Here is a 14,910-nt window from a genome sequence, read left to right on the forward strand (position 1 = left end):
CTATGTAAGTGGTGTGTGGAGGTCCTCCCTGGACACATGATAGTTAAAAAAGAACTAAGTATGAGGCCCAAGGGTTTTTAATTTGATGTTTTTCAGATGGCTGAGGGTGGAAACCCTTTAAGATTGCCAAGAGAAGAGGTGCCCCATGCCCTGCACGCCACCTCCTCTACCTGCAGACCCCCCAGGGGTCCATGTGAAATTACACCTAGAGCAAAGACAGACACTTCCAGGTCTGGAGAGGTTCAGTTCCTTTCTCTACATGATGCAAAATCCCTAATCTGTCCGATGGAAATGCCTAAGTAATTCCTCAGGATAGTAAATAGATAAGTCGGTCAGAGAGGAAGGAAAGGCAAAAATGAAACCAAATAAAACGAGGAGAAAACATTGTGTGCCTTGGTGTGGAAATTAAATTCAAACCAGAACGCTGGAGCCCATTACACAGACCTATGCTAAACAGCAGAGGAATACAAAGACAAATAAACCCATCTCTACTTCTAGCAAACATCTAGTCAACATGTAAGACACACTCCGAATACAACTAGTCCAACTATACTACATATCCCGTTATATCTGATGCCCTTTAATTCCGTGAATATCTAGACCTGTAAGACTCTCTCCCCTGTTCTGGGTGGAGGTAATTCAGCTCAGTTACCTAGAGTCATGGCAACATCAAATATTAAGGCTGGGAGGGTGTTAAGGCTCTTCTCGTCTAATTCTATCATTGTGAGATGAGGGGGTTGAGTGTCTTGTCCAATACACACAGCTGGTGGCAGGACCGAAGGCAGAACTTGGGTTTCTGGTTCCCAGTGAAGTGTCTATCAGCTTTTGCTATCTTCCTGATGACTTTTTAAATCAAAAGGTATTTTTCTTATTCCCCTGAACAAGGAGGAATAGATTTATTTTGAATTGCTTTAAAGGGCTTAGTTAAAATGGAAGGTTACATGCTGAATAAAAATCCACCCTAATATACAGCCTAGTCTGGGGTCTCTTAGGTCAAAGGGATCACAGATTAGGTCACTCACCACTAGAGGGCACTCAGATTTGCCCAGTTAATTTAAAGAGGCATCCACATGCAGCCTGCAAACAAAGTTTATCAAACATGATGACGTCTTCTTTGAGTATAGTAAAAGGCAAATGGCCATTTCCCAGAATATACTGGCTCTCGCATACGTGTCTAATATACACACATATTAGGGTATATATATATACATATACATAAACATGTTATTAATAATCTATATTTATCATATATTACATATATTTTATGTATATATTTGTTATAATTAATGTTACTATTTTAGATTCAATCCTGATATTTTCTCAAACGAGTCTTTTATTTATTGCTTTCAAGTGGCAAGCAGATTTTTGAAGTAAATACGAACTTAAAAATCAACTTGCCTCTGGAGCACTCACACAAAGCCCAGCCGGCTCCTGCCCAAATCCACAGGCCTGCAGTATTCTACGCAAATCACGCTTGTTGTTGGGGCCCTTGGATACTCTGATTTAAAAGGGAGAAGAAAGAGAAGAAAAGGAGAGCTTTCTCTGCTATAAAAGGAAATGAATACAAGCCAGGCAACTTAACTCTCCAGTTTATCATCCCCGAAGGCCTTATTCTGATCACATGGGGAATTTCTGGAGATTTATACCTGGAGCCATGATAATCCATTCTCTCTAGGAGGACCAAGTGGTTTCTGGCTGTGTTATTTAAATTCTGAAAAGGTCTATTCCATATGCTCAAAAGAAGTTAAATTAATATATAAGCTATTATTTTTTTATTATTTTTTTGTGAGGAAGATCAGCCCTGAGCTAACATCCATGCCAATCCTCCTCTTTTTGCCGAGGAAGACGGGCTCTGAGCTAACATCTATTGCCAATCCTCCTCCTTTTTTACCCCCTAAAGCCCCAGTAGATAGTTGTATGTCATAGTTGCACATCCTCTAGTTGCTGTATGTGGGACGCGGCCTCAGCATGGCCGGAGAAGCAGTGCGCTGGTGCCCGTCCGGATCTGAACCCGGGCCGCCACTAGCGGAGTGCGCGCACTTAACCGCTAAGCCACGGGGCCGGCCCCTATAAGCTATTACTAACTATTACCTAGCATTGCTCTGTCTGAAAAATACAAGAATGTGAATAAGAATTGTCTTTAAAAAAGGGCGGGGGGCGCGGTTCTGCAGCACACCTGCGCCTCTGGCTGTCTTGTTAGAGTTGTTGCTGACGAGCAGTCTGGATTCTGGATTCTGCTGAATGGTTTTCCTACCCCATGGCACTTACCTGATAGGACTAGCCTGTGCCTTGCCAAGTACTGTGGAAAATTTGGCTCACAGCCTTGAAAAAGGATACATCTAATTCACTCTGGAAAAGAGAAGAGAGTACAAAGATGAGAAGGAGATTCCGGACACAAGGCACCTCGCAGAGTCAGCGGCAAGCCTGGCCGCAGGTGGGAGAGGCTGCTCCGTATGAAGAGGCCTGAGAGCGGGAAGGCCCCGAGTTTGGGATTGTGATTTAAAAAAAAAATAGGCTGCAGGTTAGAGGAATTTTACAGGCCAGAACAATTTATCTTTAGAACACAGAGGGAATAAACTAACTCAACCATTACAGATGATAGGTGATTTGGTACGTGTATCAAAAACCTTAATAAAAGTGGACCATGTGCTATCGCCATTCACAAAAATTAACTCAAAATGGATCAAAGACCTGAAGGTGAGACCTGAAACTATAAAACTCATAGAAGAAAATATAGGCAACACACTATTTGACATTGGGTTTAAAGGAATCTTTTCGGATGACATGCCTACCCAGACTAGGGAAACTAAAGAAAAAATAAACAAGTGGGACTTTATCAGACTAAAGAGCTTTTATAAGACAAATGAAATCAGAATCAAGATGAACAAACAACCAACCAGCTGGGAGAGAATATTTGCAAAACATACATCTGACAAGGGGTTGATCTCCATAATATATAAAGAACTCACACAATTGAACAACAAAAAAACAAACAACCCGATCAAAAAATGGGCAGAGGAAATGAACAGACACTTCTCCAAGGAAGATATACAGATGGCCAATAGGCACATGAAAAGATGCTCAACATCACTAATCATCAGGGAAATGCAAATCAAAACAACACTAAGATACCACCTCACGCCCGTTAGAATGGCTATAATCACCAAGACAAAAAACAACAAATGTTGGAGAGGATGTGGAGAAACAGGAACCCTCATACACAGCTGGTGGGAATGCAAATTGGTGCAGCCTCTATGGAAAACGGTATGGAGATTCCTCAAAGAATTAAAAATAGAGATGCCCTATGATCCAGCCATCCCACTACTGGGAATCTATCCAACGCACCTGAAATCAACAATCCAAAGAGGCTTATGCACCCCTATGTTCATTGCAGCATTATTCACCATAGCCAAGAAGTGGAAGCAACCTAAGTGTCGACTGACGATTGGATTAAGAAAATGTGGTATATATATACAATGGAATACTACTCAGCCATAAAAAAAGACAAAATCGTCCCATTTGCAACAACATGGATGGGCCTGGAGCGTATTATGTTAAGTGAAATAAGCCAGAAAGAGAAAGACAAACACTGTATGATCTCACTCATATGTGGAATATAAACCAACACATGGACAGAGAAAACTGGACTGTGGTTACCCGGGAAGGGGGGGTGGGGGGTGGGCACAAGGGGTGAAGGGAGTCATATATGGGGTAATGGACAAACAAAAATGTACAACCCAAAATTTCACAATGTTAGAAACCATTAAAATATCAATAAAAAAAAAAAAAAAACCTTAATAATATGCATACCCTTTGAATCCATCAATTTTATTTCTAGAAGTTTATTCTAAGGAAATAATTAGATAATGCCACAACGATGTGTGATAGGATGTTCAGAGTAATGTTGTTTATAGTGGCAAATTATTGAAAACAAGCTAAGTGTCTATCGAAGGGGGACTAGTTAAATAAATTACAACAGATCCACAAATAAGGATGTAGATATATAAGTATTGACTATCGTTAAGTAAAAAAGCAAGTTATAAAATGGCATACACAGTATTATCCCATGTATATACACATAGAGAGGGATAGATGTAGACACAGATAGATATAGACAGATGTATAAAGCTTAGAGGAAAGGTAGCTAACAGTCTGTATCAATAAGTGATGGGCTTACTCATGCTCTTCTCCTCTTTCTTTTTGCTTATGTGTATTTTTAGTTTTTTTCAATGAACATAGATATTTAAGTCATGAAAAAGTCACAGAGGGAGAAAAAATTAAACAGAGTTAAACTGACATTTGAAAGGACTTAAGCTTTGTCAGGGGTGGCCCTGACAGCCCTGATCCCACTTCCTCAACAGCAAGAGGCCTCTTCTCTTGCAAAACTGCATCCTCTGATGCTGAGATGCCTCTTTTAGCCCAGACAGCGTGAGGCTGATCTCCAAATTTAAGATCTGGAAACTCTAAGATTAAAAATAGCCCCAGAAAGAATGTTTAAAACTCACAAACCTAAAAATAAATCTTAGATGACAAGGCATTCTCCACGAGTGGGACAAATTCTATTTTCTTTCCCATGGTACTATTTTCCCTCCTCTTTCTCTTCTTTTTGCTACTGTCATCTGAAACCGGGTCATCCCTTAGTACTGTCCAAGTCCTGTATAATCCCTCAGTTTAAATTAAATTCTAATCTTTACTTCTGTGGTTACGTGGTCACTGACTCTCTCCCTAGAATTACAGCTAGAATTCAGCAAGCTGCTATTTATTCTCAGTTACCAAATATAATAATAATAATTTTAGAAACCTTAGCAATGATAGTGCTTGTACCCACTCTTTATTCTTCCAGGTTTAAAATATTGCTATTTTGTGAAATTATATTCTTCTTGATAGGTGTTGCCTTAAAGTGGCTAATCATGGCCAGCTCTGAATCACAGACGCTGACTTGGAACCAGCCTGTCTTAAGAGAGTGTCGTTAGGAGAGAAACAGAAGCCAGAGCTATGCTGTTGAATATGGTGACCACAGCCTCATGTGGCGATTTAATGTTAAATTAATTAAAATGAAATAAAATTAAAATTTCGACCCCTCATTTACACTAATCACATTTCAAGTGTTCAAGAGGCACATGTGGCTAGTGTCTACCGTATTGGCTGGCACAGGTATAGAACATTTCTATCACTGCAGAAAGTTCCATTGGACAGTGCTGGTATATGGTGCTCTCTCCAAGCGATCAATACAAAGGTGGATTTTTTTTGTGTGTGTGAGGAAGATCAGCCCTGAGCTAACATCCATGCCAATCCTCCTCTTTTTTTTTGCTGAGGGTGACCAGCCCTGAGCTAACATCTATTGCCAATCCTCCTTTTTTTCCCCCTTTTTATCCCCAAAGGCCCAGTAGGTAGTTGTACGTCATAGTTGTACATCCTTCTAGTTGCTGTACGTGGGATGCAGCGTCAGCATGGCCGGACAAGCAGTGCGTGGGTGCGCGCCCAGGATCCTAACCCAGGCCGCCAGTAGTGGAGTGTGTGCACTTAACGGCTAAGCCGCGGGGCCAGCCCCACAAAGATGGATTTTAAAGCCAGTGTCAGTGTTCCCTGTCCCCTCAAGGCCAGTGTCTGGAACAGCTGACCTCTTGCCCTCTTTCAGCTTTGGAGGGCACCAATCCCTTCCTAACTAGATGCACTACCACGTTGTAGGCCACTAGGCAGCTTTCCAACTCCTGAATTAGGAAATGGCTGACAGCAAGCCTCACGCATAAAAACAGTGGTTCTCAAACTTAAGCATGCATCAGAATCACCTGGAAGGCTTGTTAAAACAGATTGCTGGGCCTCAACCAGAGTTTCTCATTCAGTACTTTGGGGTGGGCCCAGAATTTGTATTTCTAACAAGTTCCCAGGTGATGCTGATGCTGCCAGTCCAGGAACCACACTTTGAGAGCCACTGCACTAAGCAATGAAGACAGGCCAGCTGATTGTTCCATGATGGAGTTTGCCAAACTTTACTTCTGGCATTAGGAGTCAGGCTGAAGATATAGCTTCTTAACATGAGTTTTGCCCTTAGCAGGCTTTAGTGCACTAAAATATTACTGATGATGGAGCAGACGCCACTCACTGCCTCAGGAAGAAGCAGCTTGGAAACAGTTCCTTCCCAGTCTATTTATTTAAAAGCAAAATGAAATAAACAAAACAACTTTGACAAATCAGCTTGTGCCTCTACTACTTCTCAAGAATGTCTAACCAAGGCTCTGGAAGGCCTGTGGTAGCAGAGTAAAACATCTTCACTGATTCTTTTTTAAAAGACTGTTGGATTTCAAACTAACTACAAAGCTAAAGTCATCAAGATAGTGTGGTACTAGCAGACGGATAAACATATAGATCATTAGAACAGAACTGAAAGTCCAGAAATAAACCCTTGCATTTATGGTCAATTGATTTTTTTTGGTGAGGAAGAGTGCCCTTGAGCTAACATCTGTTGCCAATCTTCCTCTTTTTGCTTGAGGAAGATGGTCCCTGAGATAACATCTGTGCCCATCTTCCTCTATTTTGTATATAGGATGCTGCCACAGCATGGCTTGATGAGCAGTGTGTAGGTCTGCCCCTGGGATCTGAACCTGCGAACCCCAGGCCACCCATGTGGAGTGTGCAAACTTAACCACTACGCCACTGGGCTAGCCCAATGTGGTCAATTGATTTTTTCTTTTCTTTTCTTTTTGGTGAGGAAGATTAGCTGTGAGCTAACATCTATTGCCAATCCTCCTCTTTTTGCTGAGGAAGATTGGCCCTGGGCTAACATCTGTGTCCATCTTCCTCTACTTTCTATGGGATGCCACCACAGCACAGCTTGACAAGCGGTGTGTAGGTCCGTGCCTGGGATCCGAATCTGTGAACCCTGGGCCACCGAAGTGGAGCGCTCAAATTTAACCACTACGCCACTGGGCCAGCCCCTGGTCAAGTGATTTTTTATTTTTGACAAGGGTGCCAAGACAATTCAATAGGGGGAAAGAAGTCTTTTCAACAAATGGTGTTGGGACAATTGGATATCCACATGCAAAATAATAAAGTTAGACCCCTACTTAACACCGTATACTAAAATTACTCAAAATGGATCAAAGACCTATATGTAGGAGCTAAAACTATAAAACTCTAAGAAGAAAACACAGGAGTAAATCTTCATGACCACAGGTTAGGCAAAGCCTTTTTAGACATGACACCAAGAACATAAGGAATAAAAGAAAAAATAGATTAATTGAACTTCATCAAAATTAAAAACTATTGTGCTCCAAAGGACAACATCAAGGAAGTGAAAAGAAAACCACCGAATGGGAGAAAATATTTTCAAATCATATCTGATAAGAGATTTGTATTCAGAATACATAAAGAACTCTTACAACTCAATAATAAAAAGACAAATAATGTAATTGAAAAATGGGCAAAGGATTTGAACAGATATTTCTCCAAAGAAGACATACGGAAGGCCAATAAACACATGAAAAGATGCTCAACTTTATTATCCATTAGTGAAATGCAAATCAAAACCACAACTGACTGGCCTCTATACCACTTCATACCCACTAGGATGGCTATAACCAAAAAGATAGAGGGGCCAGCCCACTGGCGTGGTGGTAAAGTTCACATGCTCCACTTTGGCAGGTCGAGGTTAGCAGATCCCAGGTGCAGACCTACACACCGCTCATCAGACCATGCTGTGGTGGCATTCCACATTCAAAATGGAGGAAGATTGGCACAGATGTTGGCTCAGGGATAATTTTCCCCAAGCAAAAAAAGAGGAAGATTGGCAACAGATGTTAGCTCAGGGCCAATCTTCCTCACCAAAAAAAAGATAACAAGTTTTGGTGAGGATGTGGAAAAATTAGAACCCTCATATACTACCAATGGGAATTTAAATCATGGAGTCACTTTGGAAAACAGTTTGGCAGTTCATCAAATGTTAAACATGGAGTTACCACATCACCCAGCAATTCCACTCTTAGGTGCAATCCACCCAAGAGAACTGAAAATGTGATTCCACACAAAAACGTGTATGTGAATGTTCATAGCAGCATTATTCATAGTAGCCAAAAAGTATAAATAATCCAAATGTCCATCAACTGATGAATGGATAAACAAAATGTGGTATATCCATACAGTGGAATGTTATTCGGCAATAAAAAGGAAAGAAGTACTGATGCATGCTACAACATGAATGAGTCTTGAAAACATTATGCTAAGTAATAAGAGCCAGTCACAAAAGACTACAGATTGTACAATTCTGTTTATATAAAACGTCTAGAACAGGCAAACTTATAGAGACAGAAAGTAGATTAGTGGTTACCAAGGGCCTGGAGCAGGTGGAGGGGGATAATTGGGAGGGAAGTGCTCATGGGCATGGTGTTTCTTTTTGGGGTGATGAACTATTCTAAAATTGATTGTGGTGATGGTTGCACAGTTCTTTGTAAATACTAAAAACTATACACTTTACATGGGCGAATTGTATGGTATGTAAATTATATTTCAATATAGCTGTTTGAATAAAAAAGGACTGTTGGAAAGGAACGCATGTGTTTCTTAGGGGAGTTGGTTCTGACCTTCAAAGCAAGGGTTTGGATGAAAATGGTTCTAAAAAGTGTCCTGGTATCTTAGGGGGGGAAGCCGCAGAAAGAAGAAAAGAGAGAAAGTTAGATAGCAAAATCTCTTAATGGAGAGAAAGGCATAAGATTTTCTTAGTCTTGTAGAATTGGTTCTTTATAAAGATCTAAGGCATGCAAAGGTTTGTAACACTTTGGGTGAGCCAGAAGGCAAGGTAAAGAGAATTTGGCGTCATTTGAATTTTAACTTTTACATATTAAAGCTCTATATTAACACATGTTCTTGATATAGATCCATTTCTGGGAAATTGGGTTGAGGATGAAAACCATTTTTTAGTCATTAGACTTACCACTCGGCTGAAGTACTCATCTAAAACTTCCACAAAGTTATGGATGAATTCATAAATTGCCATCTCATTCTGAAATAAAAAAGGAAGGTGCAATTAGTTTTAGTACAGCCCATGTGTAAACCAGACACAGAGCTGCCCAGGCAGCAACTAGGTGTTAGAGCACGTGGCTCCGTAAACAGATAATGTGAGCAAAGTAGCTTCCCACCGACAAGTATTCGGAATAGTTCTATGACTCACTTGTTTAAAAGAAGCGTATCAATAGGGGCAATGTAGAAAACCTTAACCACTAAGATATTTTTAGAAGTGCATGATGAATCTAGCTGGACTGAAACCAGATTGAGTCTAGCTTTACTCCCTGACTTCACCACCAACTGGCCGACGCCATTTTCCAGGTTCTTCATGCCATCACTTTTCCATGTGTGAAGATGCGGAAACCCCCTCAAAGTGTGGTTCACAGTTAAAAAACAGTCAACTGGGATTTCAAAGTATTTACATCTTAAACACCCTTTCAGGGATTCCATGGCCATAGGTGCTGTTGATCTGGGACTGATGTTTCTGAAAAAGTGAACCACATCTGAGGAGATGTAATCACAACACAATCATATTTATAGTTTGCTCTGGCTTCTGATACGTCAGCCTGTGTTTAATGCCACAACTGATTGGCCTCTACTTGTCTAAGCTGCCCCCTGTGCCACACACAACAAGGGCAGGACACTGGCATTGCTTAGGGCTGAGGAAGGCATTCTGTGGCTTTGTGCTTCTCCACAAGCTGCTCATCTAATCTAAGAAAAATCCTAAGTATTTCTCTTCTACACAGCTTTCCCCAGCCTCGATAGAAACCCAGATCCTTCAAGAGTCAAGATAATTCTTAGGGAGGCAAGAGGGAAGAAAATATCAATATAAGGAGGAATAAAAATCAGACTGTTATTCCTAATTTTCCTGCATTTTCCACAGGCTATTCTATTATCTTACCTCAGTGTCATTAACTCCAACCACAATGAACAGAGCTGCGTACTGCCGATATATCAGCTTAAAATCCTTATATTCAATGAAAGAGCACTAGACAAAACACAATTAGATATTAATTCCTACGGTTGACAGGGATTTCTTCAAAACGGCATGCATAGTTTTAAGGTTCTGATTTGAATATCTCAACACATTCCTAGAAATACACAACATTAAAATGTCACACAATCTTTGTTGGCCTTCTCCTCACACTATTCAAGGGACTGCTAGGAAGCATCTCCAGTGGGAGGTGGAGAAGTGGTCTTGGGAAAAGCCTGAGTGTTCTCATGGGTGCCCACCTGTACTCCTTCCCTTTCCTTTGCTTGGCTGTGTGTGGAACTCAGCAGGCAAAGCTCCTGAATAATCAGCATTTTTTGTTTTTTTTTTGCTTGAGGAAGATTGTCCCTGAGCTAACATCTGTGCCAGTCTTCCTCTATTTTGTATACGGGATGCTGCCACAGCATGGCTGGATGAGTGGTGTGTAGGTCCGTGCCCGGGATCCAAACCTGCAAACCCTGGGCCGCCAAGGAGGAGTGCACAAACTTAACCACTACGTCACCAGCCCGGCCCCAACAATCAGCATTTTAAACTGCCTCCAATGTGAAAATAAGCCAACACAATAAAGAAGATTTTCTTCTGTCCACCTCCCCTAGGCTCTCCTGAAAGTAATTAGAGATTCAGTTCTATACTATGTAAATAGTTATTGAAGAGCCAAATACATGTAGCATATACACATGCAAAAAAAATCTTGACTTCTTTTTCCTAGACCCATGAAAAGGATCAATGTAGACTCTTTTATAAATTATTTAAAGATAGCTTTTGTGTGGCAGATGCTAGACAAAATCTCCTATTGTAAACACTGCTTGCTATGAATTAATAACTAGCTCACTACCACTGACTTATGGATAAACCAACTCCCCTCCCATTCATCTCTCCCCTAAAGCCTTTGCACAAAGAGTAATGGGAAGGCTCTGGGGGGACAGGAGTTGGATAGCAGGCTGAAGGCACAGTGTTGCCCTCCTTTGGACTTTGGGGGTGCTTGACTAAATGTGACTGAGCACGAACTGTTGGCTTCCTGCACTGAGGTATGTTGCTCTCGGGTGCCCAGATGCACCTGGAGTGAAGCTGCAAATTTTGATTATGGAATTTCTTCCATGGGAAAGCCATCTGACAATCTAGAAAATGGAGGGATTTGAGGCTTTCATTTAAAATTAGGATAAAGGTAATAAGCACAGGACCATTCTGCAGCTTTTGGCTCACTGTAGAGCCAGCGTGATTTCTCCTCAGTTGGCTCTTTCAAGGAAACACACCTAATTGAAAGAACTGAGGAACATATTTCAAAGCCTCTCAGGAGTTTCTGACATGAAGAAAAAAAGTATCAAAGCACCTTTGTGGATAAAATAAAAACTAAGCTGAGATCGTGTTACTTCGGTGCTTGATTAGGCCAAAAGCCCAATGGGTTCCCTTTAAAAATCTAAACTAATTTAGAATGCTTCAAAAATATCATTCATTCATTCCAAAGCATATATTTCAAAGGGTAACCTCTCAGTGAAATCGGTGTTTGAAATGGTAGAGCGCCTGCCGTCTGCAGACAGGGTCCAACAGGAATGCTTCTGGAGTTTGTTTACCTTTAAAGTATGTGGCTATTAATATGGCCCTTTAATAGTTTCTGTTTCCTTCTGACAACTATGTGAAGCAGTGTGGGCCATGGCAGGCCCAAGAGGTAATTCAAAGAGGACTCAGAGACGTTCCGACTGGAAAATCAATTTAGACGCCAAGGGAAACAGCTTCAACAAGTAACTTCTGAGCACTGATGTAGCTTAACATTTTAAGACTTAGCAGCGGTTCCCACAGCCAGCCTTTCTACGTATGCAGTGAAATGGAGAACTGGCAAAATTAATAGGTGATTTAAACAAGCTTTCTGATTTTTGCCTCAGTTTGTTTAGTGATTTCCAATGGATTCAAAGTTTAGGACCTAGATTAACTCTCCAGTTAAAGTTCTTTGTAAAAATAGACACAGTTTTAAAAATTCCTATTTATTATTATTTTAATGATTTAATTTAACCTCAATTTTGGCAGAATGGATAGATTTGTTGTTTCATATACATTTTTAACTTCCATTTCTCCCATCTACATAGTAAAATAAAACAAGTTCAAATCAAGTTCGCTTTCGGTTTTTTTTGTGAGGAAGATCAGCCCTGAGCTAACATCCATGCCAATCCTCCTCTTTTTGCTGAGGGAGACCAGCTCTGAGCTAACATCTATTGCCAATCCTCCTTTTTTTTTCCCCCCAAAGCCCCAGTAGATAGTTGTATGCCATAGTTGCACATCCTTCTAGTTGCTGTATGTGGGACGCGGCCTCAGCATGGCCGGACAAGCGGTGCGTTGGTGCGCGCCCAGGATCCAAACCCGGGCCGCCAGTAGCAGAGTGCGCACGCTTAACCGCTAAGCCACGGGGCAGCCCAAGTTTGCTTTGTTTTTAAATCACTAGTTCTGGTATTATATTGGTGGTAAATTTACAAAAATGATAAGCAGAAAAAAACCACACTCCACATGAGAATCATATTATTATCCTCTGGCACAAAATGGGCCTTGAGTGTTCACCTCTATATAGGTCATCTGACCTTCCTCTTTTGGTTTAAAGAAAACCACCTGCTACAGGCGCTCCTAAGTGTTCCAAGGGGTGAATTCATATGAACAAAAAAAGAAGATATGTCTATTAGCAGGAGTAAATTTGAGCTGCCACTTCCACAATGCATTGAGACAAATAAGCTGACCTAAATATGAACCCAAGACTTTTCCTGGTTTTTATTTTCCTTAAGGGGATGTGAAGAGAGCTATGCTTCAGTCTTCATTTCACTTCATTTGTTATTTTTCCTAACAGCTGTTGAAAGAATGTAGTTCAAAGAAAACAATGGCTCTTGAGATTCAGTAAGAACAGATCTGCCACTGCTGAGCTGAATGCAGAGATAAAAGAGAGAATCAGAAACTTACTTGTTCATTGGATCGAGAGAGACAGCTCTTTATGACTTCTGTTTCCAGAAGTGTACGCTTATTAATCTCCACATGTTCATAGTACTTAGAAAGTCGAGTCTGCCCTTGTTTATTCACCATAAGGAAAAATTTTATCATTTTTTTTTTCTGGCCAGTATTTTTCCAAATACAGTTCAAAAGTTATGGCAAGGGATGGCTGTAGCTAGAACCTGAAGGATGAAAGAACAACAAAAAAGCAAGATCAAATTTCTCAAAGAATCATATTAAATGTGTTCTATAGATGAACCAGAAAAAAATAAAATGTCTTCTGATAACATTGGTTTTCACTTCTACGAACTAAATGAGGTTCTAATAAATAACTAAACACAAATTTTCATTAGTTATCTTCCAAAATATTTTTGAGTATCCACAGTACTTCTACTCATATTCATTCCATCGATTCATCAGTCTTGTTGGCCACCAACTGTGTGTCAACACCCAGAAGGAGAATATGGAGATGAAGAAGTAATGATTTCTGATCTTCTGATTGTTACACCTAGCAAAGGTGCTAGATAGTAAACAAGGAACAGCAGTACAAGGTGATGAGTTATAACTGGGACAGGTTTCTGTCTGTGCTGCACAGAAGGGAGGGACAAGGAACACAGCAGGAGAGTTGGCAACAGCTTCCTGGAGAAGAGGCATTTAAGCAAGATCTTGAAGAATGATCCATCGGGAGAAACTATGAGGCAGAGAAAACAGGGATATGAAAGCTCTGGAAAGTTCACTGCAGTTGCAGTTCAGGGGGCAAGAAGAATGGTCGCAGGAAATTGAGTGTCGCATGAGATAAAATTGGCTTTATAAGTCACACTAAGTTTCCAAGTCTTGGCTATTTTGAATAATGCTGCAATGAACACAGGGGTGCATGTACCTTTACAAATTGGTGTTTTCAAGTTCTTTGGATAAATACCCAACAGTGGAATAGCTGGATCATATGGTAGTTCTATCCTTGATTTTTTGAGGAATCTCCTAAGTGCCCATCAAGGGACGAATGGATAAAAAAGCTGTGGTATATATACACAATGGAATACTACTCAGCCATAAGAAACGATGAAATCCAGCCATTTGTGACAACGTGGATGGACATTGAGGGTATAATGCAAAGTGAAATAAGTCAGAGGGAGAAGGTCAAATACCGTATGATTTCCTTCATTAAGTAGTAGATAATAACAACAATAAACAAACACATAGGGACAGAGATTGGATTGGTGGTTACCAGAGGGGAAGGGGGAAGGGAGGAGGGTGAAAGGGATAATTTGGTACATGTGTGTGGTGATGGGTTGTAATTAGTATTTTGGTGGTGAACATGATGTAATCTATGCAGAAATAGAAGTACAATGATGTACACCTGAAATTTTTACAATGTCATAAATCAATGTTACTGCAATAAACAAAAAAATCCAAAAAAAAAAAAAAATCCAAAAAAAAAAAAAAAGAAGTCACACTAAGGATGGGCCGGCCCCGTGGCTTAGCGGTTAAGTGCGCGCACTCCGCTGCTGGCGGCCCGGGTTCGGGTCCCGGGCGCGCATCGACGTGCCACTTCTCCGGCCATGCTGAGGCCGTGTCCCACATACAGCAACTAGAGGGATGTGCAGCTATGACATACAACTATCTACTGGGGCTTTGGGGGAAAAAATAAATAAATAAATAAAATCTTTAAAAAAAAAAAAAAAGAAGTCACACTAAGGAATATGAACTTTATTTTATGGACAAGGGAGACAAGATCTATAGTGAAGAGTTTCTTTTGTTGGAAGCAGCAGTAGTTATATCAAGTATTGGTCAAAGTCCTCTAACAAGGCCCTCTAAACAAGTCCTATAAGGTCCTGTACCAAGCAATTTACATATATTATTGAACTTAATTCTCTGAGGCAGGTACTTCTGTTATCCTCATTTTAGGGACACGCAAATTGAAGTTTAGGGGTGTTAAGACACCCACAGTCCCTGGATTA

At 40.7% G+C, this 14,910-nt stretch overlaps 1 protein-coding gene across 5 annotated transcripts in view; it reads right to left on the reverse strand.

The window, feature by feature from the left end:
* Nucleotides 1–14,910, reverse strand: part of AP4S1 (adaptor related protein complex 4 subunit sigma 1) — a 45,104-nt gene that overhangs the window by 8,158 nt on the left and 22,036 nt on the right. For 4 of the 5 annotated variants that reach the window (XM_058540784.1, XM_058540783.1, XM_058540782.1 and 1 more), the window contains 4 exons: nt 12,926–13,134; nt 9,899–9,985; nt 8,927–8,995; nt 2,338–2,349 (listed from right to left, as the gene is read on the reverse strand). In XM_058540784.1, the coding sequence (XP_058396767.1) occupies nt 2,338–2,349; nt 8,927–8,995; nt 9,899–9,985; nt 12,926–13,063 (306 nt within the window). In that variant the 5' untranslated portion in view covers nt 13,064–13,134. Of the gene's footprint in view, nt 1–2,268; nt 2,350–8,926; nt 8,996–9,898; nt 9,986–12,925; nt 13,135–14,910 lie in introns of all 5 variants that reach the window. The other variant, XM_058540785.1, reaches the window with a different exon arrangement.

This window comes from Diceros bicornis, chromosome 5, assembly GCF_020826845.1.
Source record: "Diceros bicornis minor isolate mBicDic1 chromosome 5, mDicBic1.mat.cur, whole genome shotgun sequence".
Classification (NCBI taxonomy): Eukaryota; Metazoa; Chordata; class Mammalia; order Perissodactyla; family Rhinocerotidae; genus Diceros; species Diceros bicornis.